Source organism: Scyliorhinus torazame, chromosome 21, assembly GCF_047496885.1.
Source record: "Scyliorhinus torazame isolate Kashiwa2021f chromosome 21, sScyTor2.1, whole genome shotgun sequence".
In the NCBI taxonomy this organism is placed as follows: Eukaryota; Metazoa; Chordata; class Chondrichthyes; order Carcharhiniformes; family Scyliorhinidae; genus Scyliorhinus; species Scyliorhinus torazame.
Window position 1 is genome coordinate 3,474,983 of NC_092727.1, and position 24,451 is coordinate 3,499,433.

Here is a 24,451-nt window from a genome sequence, read left to right on the forward strand (position 1 = left end):
AAACACTTCATTTATTTCTCCCTCTCTCTGCCCCCCCCCCTCTCTCGGCCCCTCCCCCTCTCTCGGCCCCTCCCCCTCTCTCGGCCCCTCCCCCTCTCTCGGCCCCTCCCCCTCTCTCGGCCCCTCCCCCTCTCTCGGCCCATCCCCCTCTCTCGGCCCCTCCCCCTCTCCCCCTCTCTCGGCCCCCCCTCTCCCCCTCTCTCGGCCCCCCCCTCTCTCCCTCTCTCGGCCCCCCCCCTCTCTCGCCCCTCCCCCTCTCTCGGCCCCCCTCTCTCCCTCTCTCGGCCCCCCCTCTCTCCCTCTCTCGGCCCCCCCCCTCTCTCCCTCTCTCGGCCCCCCCCCTCTCTCCCTCTCTCGGCCCCCCCCTCTCTCCCTCTCTCGGCCCCCCCCTCTCTCCCTCTCTCGGCCCCCCCCTCTCTCCCTCTCTCGGCCCCCCCCCTCTCTCCCTCTCTCGGCCCCCCCCCTCTCTCCCTCTCTCGGCCCCCCCCTCTCTCCCTCTCTCGGCCCCCCCCTCTCTCCCTCTCTCGGCCCCCCCCTCTCTCCCTCTCTCGGCCCCCCCCCTCTCTCCCTCTCTCGGCCCCCCCCCTCTCTCCCTCTCTCGGCCCCCCCCCTCTCTCCCTCTCTCGGCCCCCCCTCTCTCCTCTCTCGGCCCCCCCCTCTCTCCCTCTCTCGGCCCCCCCCTCTCTCCCTCTCTCGGCCCCCCCCTCTCTCCCTCTCTCGGCCCCCCCCTCTCTCCCTCTCTCGGCCCCCCCCTCTCTCCCTCTCTCGGCCCCCCCCTCTCTCCCTCTCTCGGCCCCCCCCTCTCTCCCTCTCTCGGCCCCCCCCTCTCTCCCTCTCTCGGCCCCCCCCTCTCTCCCTCTCTCGGCCCCCCCTCTCTCCCTCTCTCGGCCCCCCCCTCTCTCCCTCTCTCGGCCCCCCCCTCTCTCCCTCTCTCGGCCCCCCCCTCTCTCCCTCTCTCGGCCCCCCCCTCTCTCCCTCTCTCGGCCCCCCCCTCTCTCCCTCTCTCGGCCCCCCCCCTCTCTCCCTCTCTCGGCCCCCCCCTCTCTCCCTCTCTCGGCCCCCCCCTCTCTCCCTCTCTCGGCCCCCCCCCTCTCTCCCTCTCTCGGCCCCCCCCCTCTCTCCCTCTCTCGGCCCCCCCCCTCTCTCCCTCTCTCGGCCCCCCCCTCTCTCCCTCTCTCGGCCCCCCCCTCTCTCCCTCTCTCGGCCCCCCCCTCTCTCCCTCTCTCGGCCCCCCCCTCTCTCCCTCTCTCGGCCCCCCCCTCTCTCCCTCTCTCGGCCCCCCCCTCTCTCCCTCTCTCGGCCCCCCCCTCTCTCCCTCTCTCGGCCCCCCCCTCTCTCCCTCTCTCGGCCCCCCCCTCTCTCCCTCTCTCGGCCCCCCCCTCTCTCCCTCTCTCGGCCCCCCCCTCTCTCCCTCTCTCGGCCCCCCCCTCTCTCCCTCTCTCGGCCCCCCCCTCTCTCCTCTCTCGGCCCCCCCCTCTCTCCCTCTCTCGGCCCCCCCCTCTCTCCCTCTCTCGGCCCCCCCCTCTCCTCTCGGCCCCCCCTCTCTCCCTCTCTCGGCCCCCCCCTCTCTCGGCCCCCCCCTCTCTCGGCCCCCCCCTCTCTGGCCCCCCCCTCTCTGGCCCCCCCCTCTCTGCCCCCCCCCTCTCTGCCCCCCCCCTCTCTGCCCCTCTCCCTCTCTGCCCCCCCCTCTCTGCCCCCCCCTCTCTCCCTCTCTGCCCCCCCCTCTCTCCCTCGCTGCCCCCCCCTCTCTCCCTCTCTGCCCCCCCCTCTCCCCCTCTCTGCCCCCCCTCCCCCTCTCTGCCCCCCCCTCTCCCCCTCTCTGCCCCCCTCTCCCTCTGCCCCCCCTCTCCCTCTGCCCCCCTCTCGCCCTCCCTCTGCCCCCCTCTCGCCCCCTCTCTGCCCCCCCCTCTCCCCCTCTGCCCCCCCTCTCCCTCTGCCCCCCTCTCACCCCCTGCCCCCCCTCTCCCTCTCTCTGCCCCCCCTCTCCCTCTCTCTGCCCCCCCTCTCCCTCTCTCTGCCCCCCCTCTCCCTCTCTCTGCCCCCCTCTCCCTCTCTCTGCCCCCCCTCTCCCTCTCTCTGCCCCCCCTCTCCCTCTCTGCCCCCCTCTCCCTCTCTCTGCCCCCCTCTCCCCCTCTCTGCCCCCCCTCTCCCCCTCTCTGCCCCCCCCTCTCCCCCTCCCTGCCCCCCTCTCCCTCTGCCCCCCTCTCCCTCTGCCCCCCTCTCACCCTCTCTGCCCCCCCTCTCCCTCTGCCCCCCTCTCACCCCCTCCCCCCCCTCCCTCTCTGCCCCCCCTCTCCCTCTCTGCCCCCCTCTCCCTCTCTCTGCCCCCCTCTCCCCCTCTCTGCCCCCCCTCTCCCCCTCTCTGCCCCCCCCTCTCCCCCTCCCTGCCCCCCTCTCCCTCTGCCCCCCTCTCCCTCTGCCCCCCTCTCACCCCCCTCCCCCCCCCTCTCCCTCTCTGCCCCCCCTCTCCCTCTGCCCCCCTCTCACCCCCTCCCCCCCCTCCCTCTCTGCCCCCCCTCTCCCTCTCTCTGCCCCCCCTCTCCCTCTCTCTGCCCCCCTCTCCCTCTCTCTGCCCCCCCTCTCCCTCTCTCTGCCCCCCCTCTCCCTCTCTCTGCCCCCCCTCTCCCTCTCTCTGCCCCCCCTCTCCCTCTCTCTGCCCCCACTCTCCCTCTCTCTGCCCCCACTCTCCCTCTCTCTGCCCCCACTCTCCCTCTCTCTGCCCCCACTCTCCCTCTCTCTGCCCCCACTCTCCCTCTCTCTGCCCCCCCTCTCCCTCTCTCTGCCCCCCTCCCTCTCTCTGCCCCCCCTCTCCCTCTCTCTGCCCCCCCTCTCCCTCTCTCTGCCCCCCCCTCTCCCTCTCTCTGCCCCCCCCTCTCCCTCTCTCTGCCCCCCCCTCTCCCTCTCTCTGCCCCCCCCTCTCCCTCTCTCTCTCTCTGACCCCCCCTCCCTCTCTCTCTGACGCCCCTCCCTCTCTCTCTCTGCCCCCCCCTCCCCCTCTCTCTGCCCCCCCCTCCCTCTCTCTCTGCCCCCCCCTCCCTCTCTCTCTGCCCCCCCCTCCCTCTCTCTCTGCCCCCCCCCCCTCTCTCCGCCCCCCCCTCTCTCCCTCTCTCGGCCCCCCCCTCTCTCCCTCTCTCGGCCCCCCCCTCTCTCCCTCTCTCGGCCCCCCCCTCTCTCCCTCTCTCGGCCCCCCCCTCTCTCCCTCTCTCGGCCCCCCCCTCTCTCCCTCTCTCGGCCCCCCCCTCTCTCCCTCTCTCGGCCCCCCCCTCTCTCCCTCTCTCGGCCCCCCCCTCTCTCCCTCTCTCGGCCCCCCCCTCTCTCCCTCTCTCGGCCCCCCCCTCTCTCCCTCTCTCGGCCCCCCCCTCTCTCCCTCTCTCGGCCCCCCCCTCTCTGGCCCCCCCCTCTCTGGCCCCCCCCCTCTCTGGCCCCCCCCCTCTCTGGCCCCCCCCCTCTCTGCCCCCCCCCTCTCTGCCCCCCCCCTCTCTGCCCCCCCCCTCTCTGCCCCCCCCTCTCTGCCCCCCCCCTCTCTGCCCCCCCCCTCTCTGCCCCCCCCCTCTGCCCCCCCCCTCTGCCCCCCCTCTCTCCCTCTGCCCCCCCCTCTCTGCCCCCCCCTCTCTCCCTCTCTGCCCCCCCCTCTCTCCCTCTCTGCCCCCCCCTCTCTCCCTCTCTGCCCCCCCCCCTCTCCCCCTCTCTGCCCCCCCTCCCCCTCTCTGCCCCCCCCTCTCCCCCTCTCTGCCCCCCTCTCCCTCTGCCCCCCCTCTCCCTCTGCCCCCCTCTCGCCCTCCCTCTGCCCCCCTCTCGCCCCCTCTCTGCCCCCCCTCGCCCCCTCTCTGCCCCCCCCTCTCCCCCTCTCTGCCCCCCTCTCACCCCTCCCCCCCCTCTCCCTCTCTCTGCCCCCCCTCTCCCTCTCTCTGCCCCCCCCTCCCTCTCTCTGCCCCCCCTCTCCCTCTCTCTGCCCCCCCTCTCCCTCTCTCTGCCCCCCCTCTCCCTCTCTCTGCCCCCCCTCTCCCTCTCTGCCCCCCCTCTCCCTCTCTGCCCCCCCTCTCCCTCTCTCTGCCCCCCCTCTCCCTCTCTCTGCCCCCCCTCTCCCTCTCTGCCCCCTCTCCCTCTCTCTGCCCCCCTCTCCCCCTCTCTGCCCCCCCTCTCCCCCTCTCTGCCCCCCCCTCTCCCCCTCCCTGCCCCCCTCTCCCTCTGCCCCCCTCTCCCTCTGCCCCCCTCTCACCCCCTCCCCCCCCTCCCTCTCTGCCCCCCCCTCTCCCTCTGCCCCCCTCTCACCCCCTCCCCCCCCTCCCTCTCTCTGCCCCCCTCTCCCTCTCTCTGCCCCCCCTCCCTCTCTCTGCCCCCCCTCTCCCTCTCTCTGCCCCCCCTCTCCCTCTCTCTGCCCCCCCTCTCCCTCTCTCTGCCCCCCCTCTCCCTCTCTCTGCCCCCCCTCTCCCTCTCTCTGCCCCCCCTCTCCCTCTCTCTGCCCCCCCTCTCCCTCTCTCTGCCCCCCCTCTCCCTCTCTCTGCCCCCCCTCTCCCTCTCTCTGCCCCCCCTCTCCCTCTCTCTGCCCCCCCTCTCCCTCTCTCTGCCCCCCCTCTCCCTCTCTCTGCCCCCCCTCTCCCTCTCTCTGCCCCCCCTCTCCCTCTCTCTGCCCCCCCTCTCCCTCTCTCTGCCCCCCCCTCTCTCCCTCTCTCTGCCCCCCCTCTCCCTCTCTCTCTGCCCCCACTCTCCCTCTCTCTGCCCCCACTCTCCCTCTCTCTGCCCCCACTCTCCCTCTCTCTGCCCCCCCTCTCCCTCTCTCTGCCCCCCCTCTCCCTCTCTCTGCCCCCCCTCCCTCTCTCTGCCCCCCCTCTCCCTCTCTCTGCCCCCCCTCTCCCTCTCTCTGCCCCCCCCTCTCCCTCTCTCTGCCCCCCCCTCTCCCTCTCTCTGCCCCCCCCTCCCTCTCTCTCTCTCTGACCCCCCCTCCCTCTCTCTCTGACGCCCCTCCCTCTCTCTCTCTGCCCCCCCCTCCCCCTCTCTCTGCCCCCCCTCCCTCTCTCTCTGCCCCCCCCTCCCTCTCTCTCTGCCCCCCCCTCCCTCTCTCTCTGCCCCCCCCTCCCTCTCTCTCTCTCTCTGCCCCCCCTCTCTCTCTCTCTCTCTCTCTGCCCCCCCCCTCTCTCTCTCTCTCTCTCTGCCCCCCCTCCTCCCCCCCCACCCCCCACCCTCACTCTCTCTTCCCCCGTAGACAGTGTAGCTGACCCACCGCCTTCCTCTGGTCAACAGATCCACATCTACAATACCTTCCGCCAATTTCTGCCTCTCTCCCTCTCAATCCCACAATCCCATCTCGGTGGGCCTTAATCTAAATAATTCCCCCCCCCCATACTGCCGCCGTCAGTGCCTTCCTGAACATGATTGCCGAGACCTGCCCGTTTTGATTGAGTTCAACATAGTTTTTAAGCGGCGAATCCCACCTCCACCTTGGTCTCTGTGCCGGCCCCGACCTTAACCTGACATCTAAAATAGTGTGACGTGAGGTCAGAGATCACAATTCCCACATTGTGGTTAGCACTGTTGCTTCACAGCGCCAGGGTCCCAGGTTCGATTCCCGGCTTGCGTCACTGTCTGTGCGAGCCTTCACGTTCTCCCCGTGTCTGCGGGGGTTTCCTCCAGGTGCTCGATTTTCATCCACAGGTCACGAAAGACGTGGTTAGTCCCTCAGTGTACCCAAACAGGCGCCAGAATTTGTGGACTTGGGGCTTTTTGCAGTAACTTCATTGCAGCATTAATGTAAGCCTACTTGTGACACTAATAAAGATTATTATATTCCTCCCCCACAACCCTCGTCACAACCACCTTACACACAATTAGAAAAATTGTTATGAGTGTATACCGGATGGACCATAACCAATCATAAACCATACAATGGGTACAATAGGTACAAAAAGGCACAACAGTGTACAACGGTACAACAAAGTACACCAAGATACAAAAAAGGGACAAACGGTATGCAAGATATCCGGTGGCTAGCTTATTGTCACAAGTAAGCTTCAATGAAGTTACTGTGAAAAGCCCCTAGTCGCCACATTCCTGCACACTACATTCCTGCACCTGCTCCTGAGGCCGGTACGGGAATTGAACCCGCGCTGCTGCCATTGTTCGGCATTAAAAGCCATATACGTAGCCCACTGTGCTAAACTAGCCCCTTTAGACCCGTTAGTATGGTAGCTCGGGCAGGAAAGTGATGCAGGTTTAGCGGGAGAGATTCTCCCAAAGATTGGCATGTCTATTGGCTACCAGACCCGGCAAATACAGTTAAAGACCTGGCTAAGTAATTGGAGGAAACCTGTGGCCGGGGGTGCGGGGGTGCGGGGGGGGGGGGGGGGGGTTCGAGACCGGTGGGAAAGGCCCAGATGAAACAGTTGATGGCCTTCATCAAAGACGCATTTTACCCTCAAAGGAAGAGATGCACGGTGACTGGTCGAAGACCAGTGAGGGAGTAATAGCACCTGTGAGGATCAATCGACCGTGTGGAGAAGTGCCTTGAGATACAAGGGACAGAGGTTTTTTGCACACCTTTGTTTGAAGGCGGAGGTGATCTTTTTACAGGAGACCCACCTCCGGGTGAGGGACCAGGTTAGGCTGAGGAAGGGATGATGGGACAAGTATTTCACTCAAGGTTTGACTCCCAAGTTGCGGGGATGGCCATTTTGTTGAACAAAAGAATGATTTGTGGGGGCCAAGGAAGTGCAGGACCTGGGGGTGGGGAAGAGATGTGATAGAGTGGGGTGCTGGAGGGGATGCCTGTTGTACTAGTCAATGTATATAGATTACAGTGCGGAAGGAGACCATTCGGCTCATCGCCTCTGCACCAGCCCTTGGAAAAAGCACCCCAAGCCCACGCCTCCGTCCTATCTCCATAATCCCAACTAACCTTTTGGGCACCAAGGGGCAATTTAGCATGTCCAATCCACTATGCGCCAAATTGGGATGATGTGGGATTTGAGGGGTTTGCTGGGAGCTCCCCACTCACTCCCAACACCCTCTCCTCCACTCCTCAGCCAGGGCTCTCACCGACTTAAACTGGGTTTGATAGAACTTCATAACCGTACAATCGTCAGCTCAAACCAACTGTTCCATGTTCCACATGAGCCTCCTTCCATCTTATTTCATCTCACCCCATCGGTTTATCTTTCTATTCCTATCTTTCTCTCGCGCTTATCTTGCTTCTCCATAACATCTACACTATACATCCCAACCAATTCTTGAGTTCCAAATTCTTGCCACCATCTGGGTAAAAAAAAAAAAAAAAGAGTTTTCATATTGGATTAATTAGCGACTATCTTATATTTATGGTGTTTCATTTTGGACTTGCCACAAAGGTGAACATCTTCTCTAGATTTACCTCATCATACCTCTACATAATTTAAGCAACTCCATCAGGTCAACCTCAGTCTTTTCTTTTCTACAGCAAAAACCTTCCAGTTTTTTTTGTCTTTCTTGCACCCGTCAATTCTAGTATCAGCCTTGCAAATCTTTTTTTACACTAACAACATTGCACAAAGTATCTGTGAATTTCTATTATCTGCTGCTTCTCGCAACATAATTTTTTTTTGAGATTGGAGTTATTTTTGTGCCGGCAGTCAGTGTGAGCAATTATCTGAACACCATCAGTTAATGAAATTAGACACACACAACCCTTAAGATTATAACAGAAAAAATATTTGCAATTCATTAACAAAAATCTCCATGGCCTGCAGATGTACAAAATCTAACCATAATTGGAAGCATATACTGACTTTATTTTAGCTTTCACTAGATTGTACAACAACCTGCTGAGGAAATTATCTGCATCTAATCGGTACAGGCTTGGAGGGCCAAAGGGCCTAGTCCTGTGCTGTACTTTTCTTCGTTTTTTGTTCTATTTCAAACCAGAGATAAATTGAAACAAATGCCCTTAAGGAAAACCATTGCATAGGCACCACAGTGGCACAGTGGTTAGCACTGCTGCCTCACGGTGTCGGGTCCCGACCCCGGGTCACTGTCCGTGTGGAGTTTGCACATTCTCCCAGTGTCTGCGTGGGTCTCACCCCCACACAACCCAAAGATGTGCTGGTTAGGTGGATTGGCCACGCTAAATTGCCCATTAATTTGAGAGGGGGATTATAAAAAATAGGAAAAGCATTTCACGTTTCATATCTTGATTCTTTATTTGTGTAAACATGGTTTATCATTTACGGAAGTAATCAACTTTTGGACCTTTCTGCTTACTCAACTCCCACATTTCAACATTGAATAAATCATTAATTTTACCTAATTAATGATACCAGTTTGTATATTCTCTATTTCCCGGCCACAGCTCTCACAATAACTGCACTCTCCCAACCCCATGCCTTGGCACATACCAACTCAAGCTGAGGTACAGTTCCACAGATACCTTATGCAAGTAGCATACTCTTCATGTCTAAACTCAAAAAGCAAGCGGCGACAAGCCACCTACTATGAGAGCATCACCCCTCAGATCCTGGCCTCAACAGATACCAACATATTTTTCACAACGGTCACCTGGTAGCATTCAGGGCAGACATTCGTACTCACTAGGCCAAAGGTGGCGGGGTTAAATGCAGCATTAGAATTGATGCCTTGATAATTAACCTGGTATTTTTGATCAAAATTATTTTGAGACATTGTACGGTGCCTTTATCCACTAGCTCACTAGATGAGTAGTACTCTCATACTAATCACATATTAATATATTTACCTGAAAAAGTCGAGTAAAAATATCGAATTCAAAGACGGAGATGAAGTCATTACATGTCAGATCAATAGTAGATTTCAAAGCCATGGCCTCCAGACCAGAGGTGATTGGATGAACATCATGTAAGGCTTGTCGAAAAACTTTCCAGTGAACGATTGTCCTGGCACAGGGAGAAGAAACAGATTAGTTATCATACAAATTACAAAATGAAATAGTACAGATTGGAACAGGTTTCATCCTAACATAATGCCTCTGGTCTACCACAAGTAGAGGGAGGTGCAGAGAGATCCAGGTGACCTCGTGCGTGAGTCACAGAAAACTAGCATGCAGGTAATAAGGAAAGCGAATGGAACGTTGGCACTTATAGCTAAAGGCATAGAGTATAAATGTAAGAGGTGCTGTTGCAACTATACAAGGCATTGGTGAGACCACACCTGGAGTATTGTGCACAGTTTTGGTCCCCTTATTTGAGGAACTACTTCTCCCAAAGGGTCATGAATCTTTGGATATTGCTACCCCAGAGTGCAGTGGATGCTGGGAGAGTGGGTAAATTTGAGGAGTTAGACAGATTTTTAAATTAGTAACGGGTTGAAGGTTACCGAAAACAGGCAGGACGGTGGAGTTGAGGCCATGATGAGATCAGCCATGATCGCATTGAACATGGATCAGGCTCAAGGGGCTAAACTACCAACCCAGAGTTCTTATGTTATGTTCCAAGAAATAACTATCTTGTCTCATTCCACATTCCAGCTCTTGGTCTGTAGCCCCATAGGTAACTGCACCTCAAGCACAAATCTGGTGTTCTTGATTACAATGGGGATCAGGGGTTATGGGGAGAATGGAGATGAGGAACATATCAGCCATGATTGAATGGCAGAGTAGACCCGATGTCTTATCGTCTAAGTAGGTCGTGATTTGCAAGATACATGTTGGCAGGGGTCTTGATTGGCTGTCTCCCAACACCAGTCACTCCATTTTGCTGTTTTGTGGAAAGCTATAAAATGGTGTTTGTTATTTTGAACAGTGGACATTCAGTTCTCCTACTGTCAATCTGCACAGTATAAATGACCGTATACTTGGAGGACCATTGGCATTATTGATCCACAAAATTATGCCTTAGCGTGCACTGCCACTAACAACTATAAAAACAATGAGGAAACTGAAAAAAGATGGGAAAGGGAAGAAACTTGTGGTAGCAAATGTTCTCCACACAACTTGTTCCACAATGTACAAATTGCCCTCAGTTCCTAATTCAATAAAATAAAGCACTCTTCACAAGCACGTCTGAGCATCATCAAGTTACATTTTTAGATTTCCCTTCCCTCCTTCCTTTGAGGAAATATATGATCTGTATTGCTATTCTTTGTAAATGATGGAAAGTGATGACTTGCTGTGCAAGGAAATTATTGACCACCTACAATGACCCCATATTCTGCTAACTTGCTGCAGAATGTAATGGAGCTCCAGAACATAGAACATAGAACATAGAAAATACAGCACAGAATAGGCCCTTCGGCCCACGATGTTGTGCCGAACCTTTGTCCTAGATTAATCATAGATTATCATTGAATTTACAGTGCAGAAGGAGGCCATTCGGCCCTTTTGAGTCTGCACCAGCTCTTGGAAAGAGCACCCTACCCAAACTCAACACCTCCACCCAACACCAAGGGCAATTTGGACATTAAGGGCAATTTATCATTGGCCAATTCACCTAACCCGCACATCTTTGGACTGTGGGAGGAAACCGGAGCACCCGGAGGAAACCCACGCAGACACGGGCAGGACGTGCAGACTCCGCACAGACAATGACCCAAGCCGGAATCGAACCTGGGACCATGGATCTGTGAAGCAATTGTGCTATCCACAATGATACCGTGCTGCCCTCAAGAACAAATAAATCTACACTATCATTTTCCCGTAATCCATGTACCTATCCAACAGCAGCTTGAAGGTCCCTAATGTTTCCGACTCAACTACTTCCACAGGCAGTGCATTCCATGCCCCCACTACTCTCTGGGTAAAGAACCTACCTCTGATATCCCTCCTATATCTTCCACCTTTCACCTTAAATTTATGTCCCCTTGTAATGGTGTGTTCCACCTGGGGAAAAAGTCTCTCACTGTCTACTCTATCTATTCCCCTGATCATCTTATAAACCTCTATCAAGTCGCCCCTCATCCTTCTCCGCTCTAATGAGAAAAGGCCTAGCACCCTCAACCTTTCCTCGTAAGACCTACTCTCCATTCCAGGCAACATCCTGGTAAATCTTCTTTGCACCTTTTCCAGAGCTTCCACATCCTTCCTAAAATGAGGCGACCAGAACTGTACACAGTACTCCAAATGTGGCCTTAATTACCAAAGTTTTGTACAGCTGCATCATCACCTCACGGCTCTTAAATTCAATACCTCTGTTAATGAACGCGAGCACACCATAGGCCTTCTTCACAGCTCTATCCATTTGAGTGGCAACTTTCAAAGATGTATGAACATAGACCCCAAGGTCTCTCTGCTCCTCCACAATGCCAAGAACTCTACCGTTAACCCTGTATTCCGCATTCATATTTGTCCTTCCAAAATGGACAACCTCACACTTTTCAGGGTTAAACTCCATCTGCCACTTCTCAGCCCAGCTCTGCATCCTATCTATGTCTCTTTGCAGCCGACAACAGCCCTCCTTACTATCCACAACTCCACCAATCTTCGTATCGTCTGCAAATTTACTGACCCACCCTTCAACTCCCTCATCCAAGTCATTAATGAAAATCACAAACAGCAGAGGACCCAGAACTGATCCCTGCGGTACACCACTGGTAACTGGGATCCAGGCTGAATATTTGCCATCCACCACCACTCTCTGACTTCTATCGGTTAGCCAGTTCGTTATCCAACTGGCCAAATTTCCCACTATTCCCCTGCCAAATTAGTTTAAACCCTCCCGAAGAGTACTAGCAAACCTCCCTCCCAGGATATTGGTGCCCCTCTGGTTCAGATGCAACCCGTCCTGCTTGTACAGGTCCCACCTTCCCCAGAATGCGCTCCAATTATCCAAATACCTAAAGCCCTCCCTCCTACACCATTCCTGCAGCCACGTGTTCAACTGCACTCTCTCCCTATTCCTAGCCTCGCTATCACGTGGCACCGGAAACAAACCAGAGATGACAACTCTGTCTGTCCTGGTTTTCAACTTCCAGCCTAACTCCCTAAACTTGTTTATTACCTCCACACCCCTTTTCCTACCTATGTCGTTGGTACCAATGTGCACCACGGCTTCTGGCTGCTCCCCCTCCCCCTTAAGGATCCTGAAGACACGATCCGAGACATCCCTGGCCCTGGCACCCGGGAGGCAACATACCTTCCGGGAGTCTCGCTCGCGACCACAGAATCTGCTATCTATTCCCCTAACCATTGAATCTCCTACAACTATTGCTTTTCTATTCTCCCCCCTTCCCTTCTGAGCCCCAGAGCCAGACTCAGTGCCAGAGACCTGGCCGCTAGGGCCTTCCCCTAGTAGGTCATCCCCCCCAACAGCATCCAAAACGGTATACTTGTTTTGAAGGGGAACGGCCACGAGGGATCCCTGCACTGTCTGCCTGTTTGTTTTTTTCCCCCTGACTATAACCCAGCTATTCTTGTCCTGTACCTTGGGTGTGGTTACCTCCCTGTAACTCTTCTCAATCACCCCCTCTGCCTCCCGGATGATCCGAAGTTCATCCAGCTTCAGCTCCAGTTCCCTAACACGGTCTTTGAGGAGCTGAAGTTGGGTGCACTTCCCGCAGGTATAGTCAGTGGGGACACCGGTGGTATCCCTCACCACCCACATCCTACAGGAGGAGCATGTAACTGGCCTAGCCTCCATCCCCTCTTACCTTACAGAATATAGCTGCTGTGTGGACTAACTAGATCTCCGCCCTCCGACTCTGCTCCCAGTCAGCTACACTTCCTGTAAACTCCTGGCTCTCTTCGCACTTTGCGGAAATGTCGGAAACAAAATGAAAGGAGCACCTTCCTCCCTCCTCACCTAACTCCCTCGGTCACCAAACTCTCACTATAGCACTCAAATGCACCAAATTCAGCACTCAGTGCAAACAAAGTCTGCACTGTAGGGGATCACTTTTATACTGTGAATCTAGCCTCTGAAAAACTGACCTAATCCAATTAACTAATTAACAAGCTCCAGCTGCAAGTGCCCAGAAGTAGAAGCCTGTTTAAAGCTGATTGAAAATTCACCTTCTTCTAAACCAAACAGCAACTTTTAAGTTAATTAACTAAATAAAAGAAAGACTAAACTTTAGATAAAAATGAAGCCTTATACTCCCTCGGTCACCAAACTCTCACTATCGCACTCAAAAAGCACCAAATTCAGCACTCAGTGCAAACAAAGTCTGCACTGTAGGGGATCACTTTTATACTGTGAATGAAAACATTGATTAAATGAAGTTTATAGGATAGGTCACATCCAACCTTACGGTTAAGTAGAAATACAAAACAGTAGTGCCATGTTCAACTCCCAAGCACTGCGGCGTTAGTTCATCGCAGATTGAACAGCAATTGTAACATGCTAGGCCGACCCTCAGCACCCAACACGAGGAAAAATTGGTACTGGTTTCCAATTCTGAATGATATCCAATGATTCCTGCTAGAAATGCGTGGACCGGAGGTGGACAAGGACCAATTGTGATGTACTCCACAGTCAAAAAGTCTGTTGGCACTCAAAAAGTCTGTTGGCACTCATTGTGTAGCTGTCAAAAAGCCTGGTTGGCACTCATTGTGTAGGCTAACACAATGAATGGCCAATTGGACAAAATACCAGAGGCAACCAGCACTTACAGAACCAGTGCGGTAGTGGTGGCGGACAGTTGAGGGTAGAAGAATAAATGGGAAAACGGTAACGCAATGGAAAAAGTAACCTTATCTATACCAATTCGCTAGCTCGAGTTGACATTATTGTTTATTCGGTCAGCACCGTCGGAGTCATCTCAGCTCTATTTAAGAAAGAGGCTTCAGGGCAGCTCAGTGGCACAGTGGCTAGCACTGTCTCATGGCACGGAGGACCCGGGTTCGATCCCGGCCCACTGTCCGTATGGAGCTTGCACATTCTCCCAGTGTCTGCATGGGTTCTACCCCCACAACCCAAAAAGATGTGCAGGGCAGGTGGATTGGCCACACTAAATTGTGAGAAAAAAATAATTGGTTACTCTCAATATATTTATTTAGGTTTTTTTTTTTAAAAGAAAGAGGCTTCAGAACCTACTTCCAGTAAGCTTTGTGCACGAGCAGTGGGAGAGAACGCTTCCTGAGTGCGGGTATCCGGAATTTGAAACAGAGTGGAAATTGGTGCAGAGTGGGAAGGGTGTAACTTTTCAAATCTTCAGTGAGCGGTCTTGTCCTGCTGCAGCACTTGAGGCTACAAGGGAGAGAGCTGTTTGGCAAGTAGCAGGTACGGTTGGTATGTCTTTACTACTTTTAGCACTTATAGTTGAAAATACTTTTCTTGGTTTGTAATTTGTAAGGGCTCTGATTGGTAGTAACGAGGGCCAGGAAAGAAGGGCCCTAGAGATTTGGATATAATTTAATATGAAGCATCTTCCAACGGTTTAATTTAGATGGGTAAGTCCTGTTAGGAGAGCTCAAAGTCGTGGTTTGTTCCTCTTGCTCCATGTGGGAAGTCAAGAACATTTCCAGTGTCAGGGCCAGCATGTACGCAGGGAGTGTCTTCAGCTGCAGCTCCTGGAAGCCCGGGTCTCGGAGCAGGAGCTGTAGCTAGGACGCTATGGAGCATCCATGAGGCAGATTGTGTTGTGGATAGCAAGTATAGAGAGGTGGTCACACTGCAGGCTCAGACGCCAGGCAGGTATGCAGGGAATTTATGAAGGGGAAATCATGCTTCACAAATCTACTGGAATTCTTTGAGGATGCAGCCAGTAGAGCTGACGAGGGGGAGTCAGTGGATATGGTTTATTTGGACTTTCAGGTGGCTTTTGACAAAGTCCCGCAGAGGAGAGGAGTGTGTAAATTTAAAGCGCATGGCATTAGGGGTAGCGTAGTGAGAGGATTAGAAAACTGGTTGGCAGACAGGAAACAAGATTAGGAATTAACGGGTCTTTTTCCAAATGGCAGTCAGTGACTAGTGGGGTATCGTAGGGATTGGTGCTGGGACTCCAGCTATTCGCTATATATTAATGATTTAGAGGAGGGAACAAAATGAAATATCTTCATATTTGTAGATGACAAAGTTGGTGGGAGGGTGAGTTGTGATGAGGATGCAAAGATCCTCCGGTGTGATTTGAACAAGTGGAGTGAGTGGGCAAATGAATGGCAAATGCAGGATAATGCGGATAAATGCAGGTTATCCACTTTGGTAGCAAAAATAGGAAGGCAGACTATTATTTGACTGGCCATAAATTAGGAGTGGGGAATGTACAACCAGACCTGGGTATCCTCATACACCAGTCCCTGAAGGTAAGCATCCAGGTGCAGCAGGCAGTAAGAAGGCAAATGGTATGCTGGCCTTCATTGCGAGAGGATTAGAGTACAGGAGCAGGGATCTCTTGCTGCAATTATACAGGGCCTTGGTGAGGCCACACTGGAATATTGTGTGCAGTTTTGGTCTCCTTACCGGAGGAAGGATGTCCTTGCTCTCGAAGGAGTGCAGCAAAGGTTACCAGACTGATTTCTGGGATGGCAGATATAGCACTTGGAGCAAAGGGGATCAAAGGATATGGGGGGAAAAGGCGGGATTAGGCCAGCGAGTTAGATGATCAGCCACAGTCATAACGAATGGCGGAGCATTCTCGAAGGTCCGGCTGACCTCCTCCTGCTCCCATAGTCTACGCTTCTATACACAAGTAATATCAACGTCTACAGTTTGAAGATGGGAGCTGTGCAAGAGTGTTTCAACTTGCAGAAACAGCAGCCTCGATGAAACCATATGGCACAAGATAATTCAGAACAACAGCCCCAGTAGTGGAGTAGAAAGCACAATCATTTAAGGTTTCAATAGTTCAAATAAGTGCCTGCACCAGATGTCAATCTCATTGCATCTAGGACACAGACTAACTGACGGCCAATTTTTCTATTAAAAAAATTTCAGAGGCAGGTGTGCTTTTTAAATTTTGGCTACCCATGCCCAATCTATACACATACTTCACATCCGTACAGTATTTGCCGCTGTTCAATGATCTTATCATAGAACAATTATGAGTTCAGTCTGCAGCAGCAAACAACACAGCAGCAGATAAAGTCAATACATTAACCTACTGCATACGTTATCTAAGGAAAGATGCAAAACTGAACTAGGCTGGATAACAAAGCAAACCAGGGTTAACAACATGAACATCGGGGGAAAAAAGATTAGGGAAAATATCAAAATTACTCTTACAGTTAAAGTTTTTGAAAAATCTATAATAAAGTTCACTGTGCTAAGAATTACACTGACAACAAATTTAAGATTGTCAGTTGGGCTCACAGGATGGTGCATGTGTGTATTGGAATCTACATATATTAATAGACAGGGCCCTGTTCTTTGCAGACATTTTTGTGCTCGTTTCAACTAAACAAAATAAGTGACTGCCATTTGCTGACTCATTCCTCAGTGCAATTCCTTGACCAGTCAGGGTCAAGTTGTCTGGTTTAAATTTCAAATAATGCTTGGCAGTTAACTGTCAGTCACTATCAACTGGTGCATTCTCCATGGTAATGTCTCTACCAATCAAGAGTCCACTTGCCAGCCATTCAACATGCTTTTCTCATTCAGTATAAAATGGTGTTTCTCCTTAGACTGATATTCTTACGGAGTGTCCTGATGTGTGCAAGACAAAGTTTTGACATGTCTCTTTTTTCAGCAATATAATGAAGTTCATTGATCAGAGAAGGGGGAGCTACAGATGGGCCGATCACTTGTATCCAAGGTTCTTTCCATTCAATTAGTGACAAACCTGCAAGCTAATTTTCTTATGAGGAGAGGTTGAGTAGGTTGGTTCTGTACTCATTGGAATTTAGAATAATAAGAGGTGGCTTCAGTGAGACATATAGGATTCTTAGGGCCTTGACAGATTAGATGCTGAGAGTTTGTTTCCCCTTGTGGGAGGGTCCAGGGCCACAGCGCATAATCTCAGAGTAAGGAGTCGCCCATTAAAGACAGAGATGAAGATGGATTTCTTCTCTGAGGCTAGTGAATCTGTGTAATTCTTTACCGCAGAGAGCTATAGAGGATGGGCCGTTAACTCTGTTGTGATAAACAGATTTGTAATCAACAAGGGAATCAAGGGTTATGCAGATAAGGCGAGAAAGTAGAGTTAAGGATTATATCAAACGAGTCATGATCCCATTGAATAGTGGAATACTCGATGGGCCAAATGGCCTACTTCTGCTCCTATGTCTTTTGATCCAATGAAGATAGCATTCCCAGCTGGAGCAAGAGAATCGCTTAGTGCTTTAATATGACTATCCTGTTGTCAACCCAAGCTACACAAGACTGGATATTCAATTTCAGACAATGCAATCCTCTGGCTGATCGCATTTCTTATCAGATTGATTTTGTTTTATATTTTCATTTTTCCAGTTCAGTTTTCAGAAAACTGCATCTGGGCATCAAGCTCCCTCTATTAACACTGTTCACAAGCATTTAGTTATTCTAGGGCAGATTCAGACCCACATTTTTTTGTCTGTCTATGTATGAATGCGAGGAGTTCCAAATTTTACCAAGCATCAACGGTGATCGAGTTTTTGGACATCTCTGACCCTGGCCAATCAAACAAAATTATAAATGCTAATCAATTGTGTTGATAGCAGCACATTATAATCTGATCACATTCCTTAACCCAAGTTAAATTCCATATATAGGCAGCACAATATGCTGCACATAAAATAGTCATATGACATTGCTGCTGACATCAGGGAGGGGAAAATCTTAAACCAAACAAACATTCCTGCAACAACTGGACTGGCATGATATACCCAAATGAAGGAATTGTAAACGGCACTGCAGTTACAGCAAAGTTAAGGACAGACCAGTAAATCTATTGTTCAGATTAGAAACTGCATTTGCCGATGACAAGATGATACTGTGATCCTGTACACAGCAAAATAGGTCCTTAAATGTTCTGTTCAATTTGGATCTCCTGACATTAAGCAGGAAAGTAAAAGTGGCATACAAGATTCCAAGTCAGAAAATTCAGCTATACAGAAAAGTACTCCAGCTCCAAGTATCAACCTTAATAACACTCTTTCAATGCAGTGCAGGTGAAGAGGCCTTGCAATCGAAACTAAATTAGGTACATATACAAACAAACTTCTAATATTATACATGTCATCACGTGCCCCAATATCATGACATACTTTCTGCGGCGTATTATTGGGTCATTTTGATCATTTCTATTAAAAAAAAATTTAATTGCCTTTAAGTAATGATCTTCAAGATCTGAAGGTGTTCCAAAGCACTTTCCAGCCAATGAAGTACTATCTAATCGTAGTCACTGTTATAATGTAGGAAACATCACAACCAACCAATTTGCACACAGCAAGTTCCCACAACAGCAATGTGATAATGACCAGATAGGCTATTTCACTGATATTGGTTGAAGATAAATGTCGAACAGAAGACAGGTCTCGGATCCTACCCTTTGTTTTATATGGCTTAAAGCAACGTGATTATTTAGGTACTGACAATGTAACACTGGAATGTGCTGTCACGGATTCTAGTGCTCTACTTTTAGATTATGAGCAGATATGCCGATAACATAGCTTTGACAAAAGGTCATCTGGATTCAAAACATTAGCTCTTTTCTCTCCCGACAGATGCTGTCAGACCTGCTGAGATTTTCCAGCATTTTCTCTTTGGTTTCAGATTCCAGCATCCGCATTAATATGCTTTTATTTTTGACTATAATATATATAATTAAGACAATAATAATGATAATTACTGTTGAACACATATCTAAAATAGTTATTTTCATTGACCACACATCCCTACTGCACTGGATTATTTGTATGATTGTAGTTATCAACTTCACAAAATGGATACTCTAACATTGCCTCCAGTCTGACAGCCTAAAGAGCCCATGCAATAATAACAATTAATCTTAAATAACTATGGTCAGTCTGACTTAAACTAAAGCTCTAATGTCTCCTTAAAACATACATAAAACTGTATGGACAGTTCCAGTACATGCTCCTTATTTTAACCTTTTGCATATCAGAATATCAATATTCCGATGGCGGCAGTGGCCACTGCTGCCTCACGGCATCGAGGATCCAGATTCAATCACGGCCTCGGGTCACAGTCCATGTGGAGTTTGCACATTCGCCCCATGTCTGCGTGGGGCTCCTCCCCACATGTGGATTGGCCACACTAAATTTCCCCTTCATTGGAATTTTTTTTTTTTAAATATCAATATCCCTGATCAATTGAAGAATTCTGAATTTGCTGCAAGTACACAAGAACGGTTAAAGAAAGGGCCCTCAGACCCAACAGGCCCATCCATTTTTGACTTGCTTTAACGCTGCAAAATTCTCACTGCATCACTCAATCATTTGCTCCCAAAATAATTTGTTTCTTGAACCCATTTACCCTGTCCCTTCAATGGTCTTCACTGGTAACCAAAAGTTGCATTCTTCCTCATTTCTTCCAACTTAAAAAAAAATCTTTTAGTGCACTTTTCCACAATGAATAACTTTATTGGATTAACTCTGACAACTACCATTATAAACGTTGAAAAATGTAGGTTATCCTTAAGTGTCACTCCAGAGTAAAAAGAGATCAGAGTCAGCACGGTGGCACATTGGTTAGCACTACTGCCTCACAGCTCCAGGGACCCGGGTTCAATTCCTGTTCGTCTGTATGGAGTTTGCACTTCCTCCCCATGTATGCGTGGGTTTCCTGTGGGCGGTTTCCTCCCACAGTCCAAAGATGTGCAGGTTAGGTGGATTGGCCATGTTAAATTGCCCAGTGTCCAAAATTGCCCTTAGTGTTGGATGGTGTTGCTGGGTTATGGGGCTAGGGGGGAGGTGTGGACCTTGGGTAGGGTGCTCTTTCCACGAGCCGGTGCGGACTCGATGGGCTGCACTGTAAATTCTATGAAATTTTTCTGGTTGACAGGATATAACCAGTGGGGTGCCACAGGGTCAGTCCTCAGGCCCCAACCAATTACAATCCATATTAATGACTTGGGTGCAAGGTACTACAGCCAAATTTGCAGGCGACACTAAAATAGGTGGTATAGTAAGTTGCAATGAGGGGAAAAAACATTAATAAATGGATATAGACAGGTTAGATGAGTGGGCCAAAATTTGGCAGATGCAGTTTAATGTGGATAAGTGTGAGGTTATCCATTTTGGTCAGAAAAACCGAAAGGTAACGTATGATCTAAATGGAGATAAACTTCCAGAGTGTTTCGGTGCAGACATATGTTGGTGTCTTCGTGCATGAATTGCAGAAAACTAGTTTGCAGGTACAGCAGGTAATAAGAAAGGTAAATGGAATTTTGGCCGTTATAGCCAAAGGGATAGAGTATAAAAGTAGGGATGTGTTTCTGCAAATGTTTGCAAGGCATTAGTGAGACTACACCTGGAGTAGTGTACAGTTGTGCTCCCCTTATTTGAGGAGGGATGTATTTGCAATATAGGCAGTTGGGAGGAGGTTCACTAGATAGATTCCAGAAATGAGGGGTTTGTCATACAAAGAGAGATTGAGCAGTTTAGGTCTATACTCTCTCAAGTTCAGAAGAATGAGAGGAGATCTAATGGAGGTAGATAGGATGATAAAAGGTATTATTAACAAAGTAGACGTAGAGCAGATGCTTCTTCTTGTGGGGCAATCCAGAATGAGAGTTTTAAGATAAGGGATGGCAGATTTAAAACCGAGGTGAGGAGAAATTACTTCTCTCAACTAGTTGATGCTAAACCATTGAATATATTCAAGAGGTGGCTAGATATAGCACTTGGGGAGAATGGGATCAAAGGCTATGGGGAGAAAGCATGTTGATTGTGATGACTGGCGGAGCAGGCTCGAAGGGCCAAAAGGCCTCCTCCTGTTCCTATCTTCTATGTATCTACATATGTGAATCTGTAGAATTCACTCCCCCAGAGTGCGATGGATGCCAGGATAATGTTTAAATTTGAGAAGATGGACAGATTTTTAATTAATAATGGGTTGAAGGGTTGTGGTGAACGGGCAAGAAAGTGGAATTAAGGCCAAGATGAGATCAGCCATGATCGTATTGAATGGCGAAGCAGGCTCAAGGGCCTGAGCTGCCGACTCCTGCTTCTAGTTCTTAAGCTTAAATTTTCTTAGCTTTTCATTACAGCCAATACCAAAAAAATCTTCTTAATAAAAGCAAATGACTGCAGATGCTGGAATTTGAATCAAAAACAGGAAATACTGGACAATCTCAGCAGGTCTGACAGCATCTGTTGAGGTGCTGTCAGACCAAAGGTCTGTTCACCATTCTATCAACAACTTTCTTTTAGTTGGATGACTGCCTTTGGAACTATTCACACAAGTTCTGGTTTAGCACAAGTGAGCTAAACAGCTGGCTTGTAATGCAGAGCAAGGCCAGCAGCGCAGGTTCAATTCCCATACCGACCTCCCCGAACAGGCGCCGGAATGTGGCGACTAAGGGCTTTTCACAGTAACTTCTTTGAAGCCTACTTGTGACAATAAGCAATTATATTATTATTATAATTTGGAGTCTGACTGACTCTAGTTATAGGGTAATCTCTAGATTTACCTTTGTGACTACTGTTAATCTGAAGCTCCCCCAAAGCTTGCAGGAACATATTTATCAGTCCACTATACTCGACCACTTAATGAGGTCTCAATTCCGCGCAGTTAGTACAGGAAATTTAGGGCTTTTTACCTCACATTCATGGGATTTCTTTTGTCAAATGGGCTTAGTTGTTACAAAATAGTGAAATCAAAAATAACCTCAAAAGTTAAAATACCAAACAGATCTTCATAATCCTGGGGGAGAGCAGTGTTTCCACTTGCATGTTTTAATATTTCTTTGTTTGGCATCCCTTCACTATTACAGATTCATAAACAAATGTGGTCATTGTTTGCGACTATAAGGTTCGGTTTTGTAAATGAAGGACTCAAAATTAAGCCGGGCTGCTAAAGAAAGATTAGTACATTTTCTGAAAGGATGGGGAGAGTGGGTGTGCAGCTGCTCTGATGAATCAGTACATGCTCTGTGCTCCCACACCCAAGAAGCTGCTGGTGCAAGCTGTTTAACAACTGCTTCCAAACAAACACTCGTGTGTAAGGTACAGCAATCACATTTTCTGTTTCTATCAGGCTGGTGGGCACTTTTCATTTAATGTGAAACAATGACTTTTGTCAGTTACTCGAGCTGATATCTACTGGTCCTTCACTCCTCTGAATCAGAAGGTCATAGGTTCAAGTCCCACTCCAGGACTTACTACTTCAGTAGATGGAAACATAGAATCCCAACAGTGCAGAAGGAGGCTATTTGGCCCATCAAGTTTGCACCGATCCCTCGAATGAACTACTCTCCCCCGCTATCCCAGTAACCTAACCTGCACATCCCTGGACACAAAGTACAGTACTGAGGTCTGCACAGTCATGGGTCTTATTTTTATTTTGGGAGAAACCTTAAGCCAAAGCCATGTCAGTCTTCTCAGACAGAAACTATCCCATGTCCTCAATTAATAAAATGCTCCAAAGATAGCTTTACAAAAGACTGAAGATCGACCTACATAGCAAGCATTTAATGTTAATTTATTTATCGTAAGACTTAATTTATTTATCGTAAGACTATGAATAGGTTCATTTTCCGGGCTTACATTGGCTAGATTGCTTACCTGTTTATTGTTACCACAGGGTGGTAGGAAAATGCTCACAATGCTAAGTAGTAGGGTTTTGACAATAGCTAAATGGGGCTGGAGAGAAAAGAGACCATTCCTGGGGTTGACTTGAATTTAAGCATTATAAAGAATAACCTTGGATTTGGTAGGATTACAGCAGAGGTCTGGATTTATTAGTACTGGGTAGTGATGCTGCGAGAACCAACAGGTAATTTGGACTTAATGGTAGTGGCTGCTGGAATCTGGTAGCACTATGAGTGAATTGGGTATTCATGATGGGTTGAACAAAAGACGTAGGTAGGGCTTTGCACAAAGTTAGGAGGGACAAAGTTGAGCACAGTGTTTGGGGGGCACGGAGTAGCAGGGTGTACTAAGAGAAAGGAGGGCACTCTGTTTTAGAGTAAGAGCTGGAAAAGGTGGATAGGACAGAATAGAAATGGGGAATGTATTTGCACTCAGGATGGTTGCATGAAATGGTGAGCGACAAGGAGTTGGACAAAGTATGGATTGTCAGCCGGTAGGATGTTGGGACAGGCATTTGGAGCAAGAGTTTGTAGAAGGGATTTATCAGTGGCAGCAATAACAAAAGGCTAGAGAAAAATATGTTTGTTCTCGGAAAAGGAATGATTCCGATAGGACTACAAGGGAGAAGACATTGGTGTAAAGCTAAAGGTTGGCTCGGATGAGCAGTAGGGGGTAAGAGCAGGGGGAGAGAGATGATGAAAAATGAAAGCTTCAAAGATTTCTATTCCACTCCCATCAGATTAAATGAAGATATTTAAATAATAGTGGCTTCGACATAGGGACTATCATTTCTGCACAGGCTATAAAGCACAGGCTGTCAATGGTGCAAAACGGTTTCCTTTTAAAATGTGGGATTCGAATTCATGGGGGGATGGATGAGTTCCCACAGAGATCCATGCAGTAGAAATAAAGCGGTCAAAGGGCGGTGGGGGGGCGAAAGATTAAGATACAGACATTTGTGTGCTGTGAAAGAAGAGCTGGGAGTGGGACAGGACGGAAACAAAAACAGAGGGCAATGGGTCTTAAAACCATACTACCAAAAAAAGTGTGATTCATGGTCATGAAAACAATAGTTTGGTGATTGCAAAGTTCAGCAGTAACCTGCCTGCTGTGATTAGAGAACAAGATTCACACGATTCTGCACCCATCAAGATGTTAAAACACTGGGAGACTTCCAGTGGCAGCACGTAGGTGGAAGTCACACATTAGGTGACTCCTGCTAGTCTCTGATTTTTGGACTTTTATGCCCGGTTTCAGGGGTGGTTGGTGGATGAGTTGGTAAGGAAGACTACGAGAAATGTCGAAGCCCCTGAAGACGGTTGCTGGAAAGAAGGGAGTGAACGAAAGTCCGCCGGCAAGTGAGGCTGCGATTCCTGCAGGAAGAAAGATGATAGCAGGGGCTGGGTCGTCAGATGGGCCGCTCCCCTCACGGCGGAAACTCTGACCGAGGTGGTGTTGGTGGAGTTTGAAAGCCTGTTTGCGGGGGTATTTCAGAGGGAGATGATGGCTTTGATGAAAGAGTGGGTTGAGGAGCCGATTGCCCCAGTAAAGGCGGCAGTGAAGAAGACATTGGTCGAGGTGCAGGAGTAAGGAGAGAAGTTGAAGAGGATGGAGCGGCATGTTGCAACACAGCGACCAGTTCACCTCGATGGGCGAGGAGCTGCAGAGGGTGGCGGAGGTCAACATCGGGCTCAGAGCGAAGGTAGAGGACCTGGAAAAGGTAGGAGGAGGTGGGCCCGACAGGTTCCCGGTCGAATTTTGTAGGTTTCAGGATAGGCTTGTGCCGTTGATGGTGGGAATGTTTGAGGACGCGATAGTCAGGGGAGTCTTGCCGCAAGCGATGGGGTAGGCCTCCATCTTGTTGTTGCTAAAGAGGACATAGATCCGGTG

The 24,451-nt window shown here is 50.4% G+C and overlaps 1 protein-coding gene across 1 annotated transcript in view; it reads right to left on the bottom strand.

Annotated features, from left to right (window-relative positions):
• Positions 1-24,451, bottom strand: part of cbl (Cbl proto-oncogene, E3 ubiquitin protein ligase) — a 294,821-nt gene that overhangs the window by 150,743 nt on the left and 119,627 nt on the right. The window contains exon 4 of the mRNA XM_072486364.1: positions 8,720-8,876. Coding sequence (XP_072342465.1) covers positions 8,720-8,876 — 157 coding nt within the window. The remainder of the gene's footprint in view (positions 1-8,719; positions 8,877-24,451) is intronic.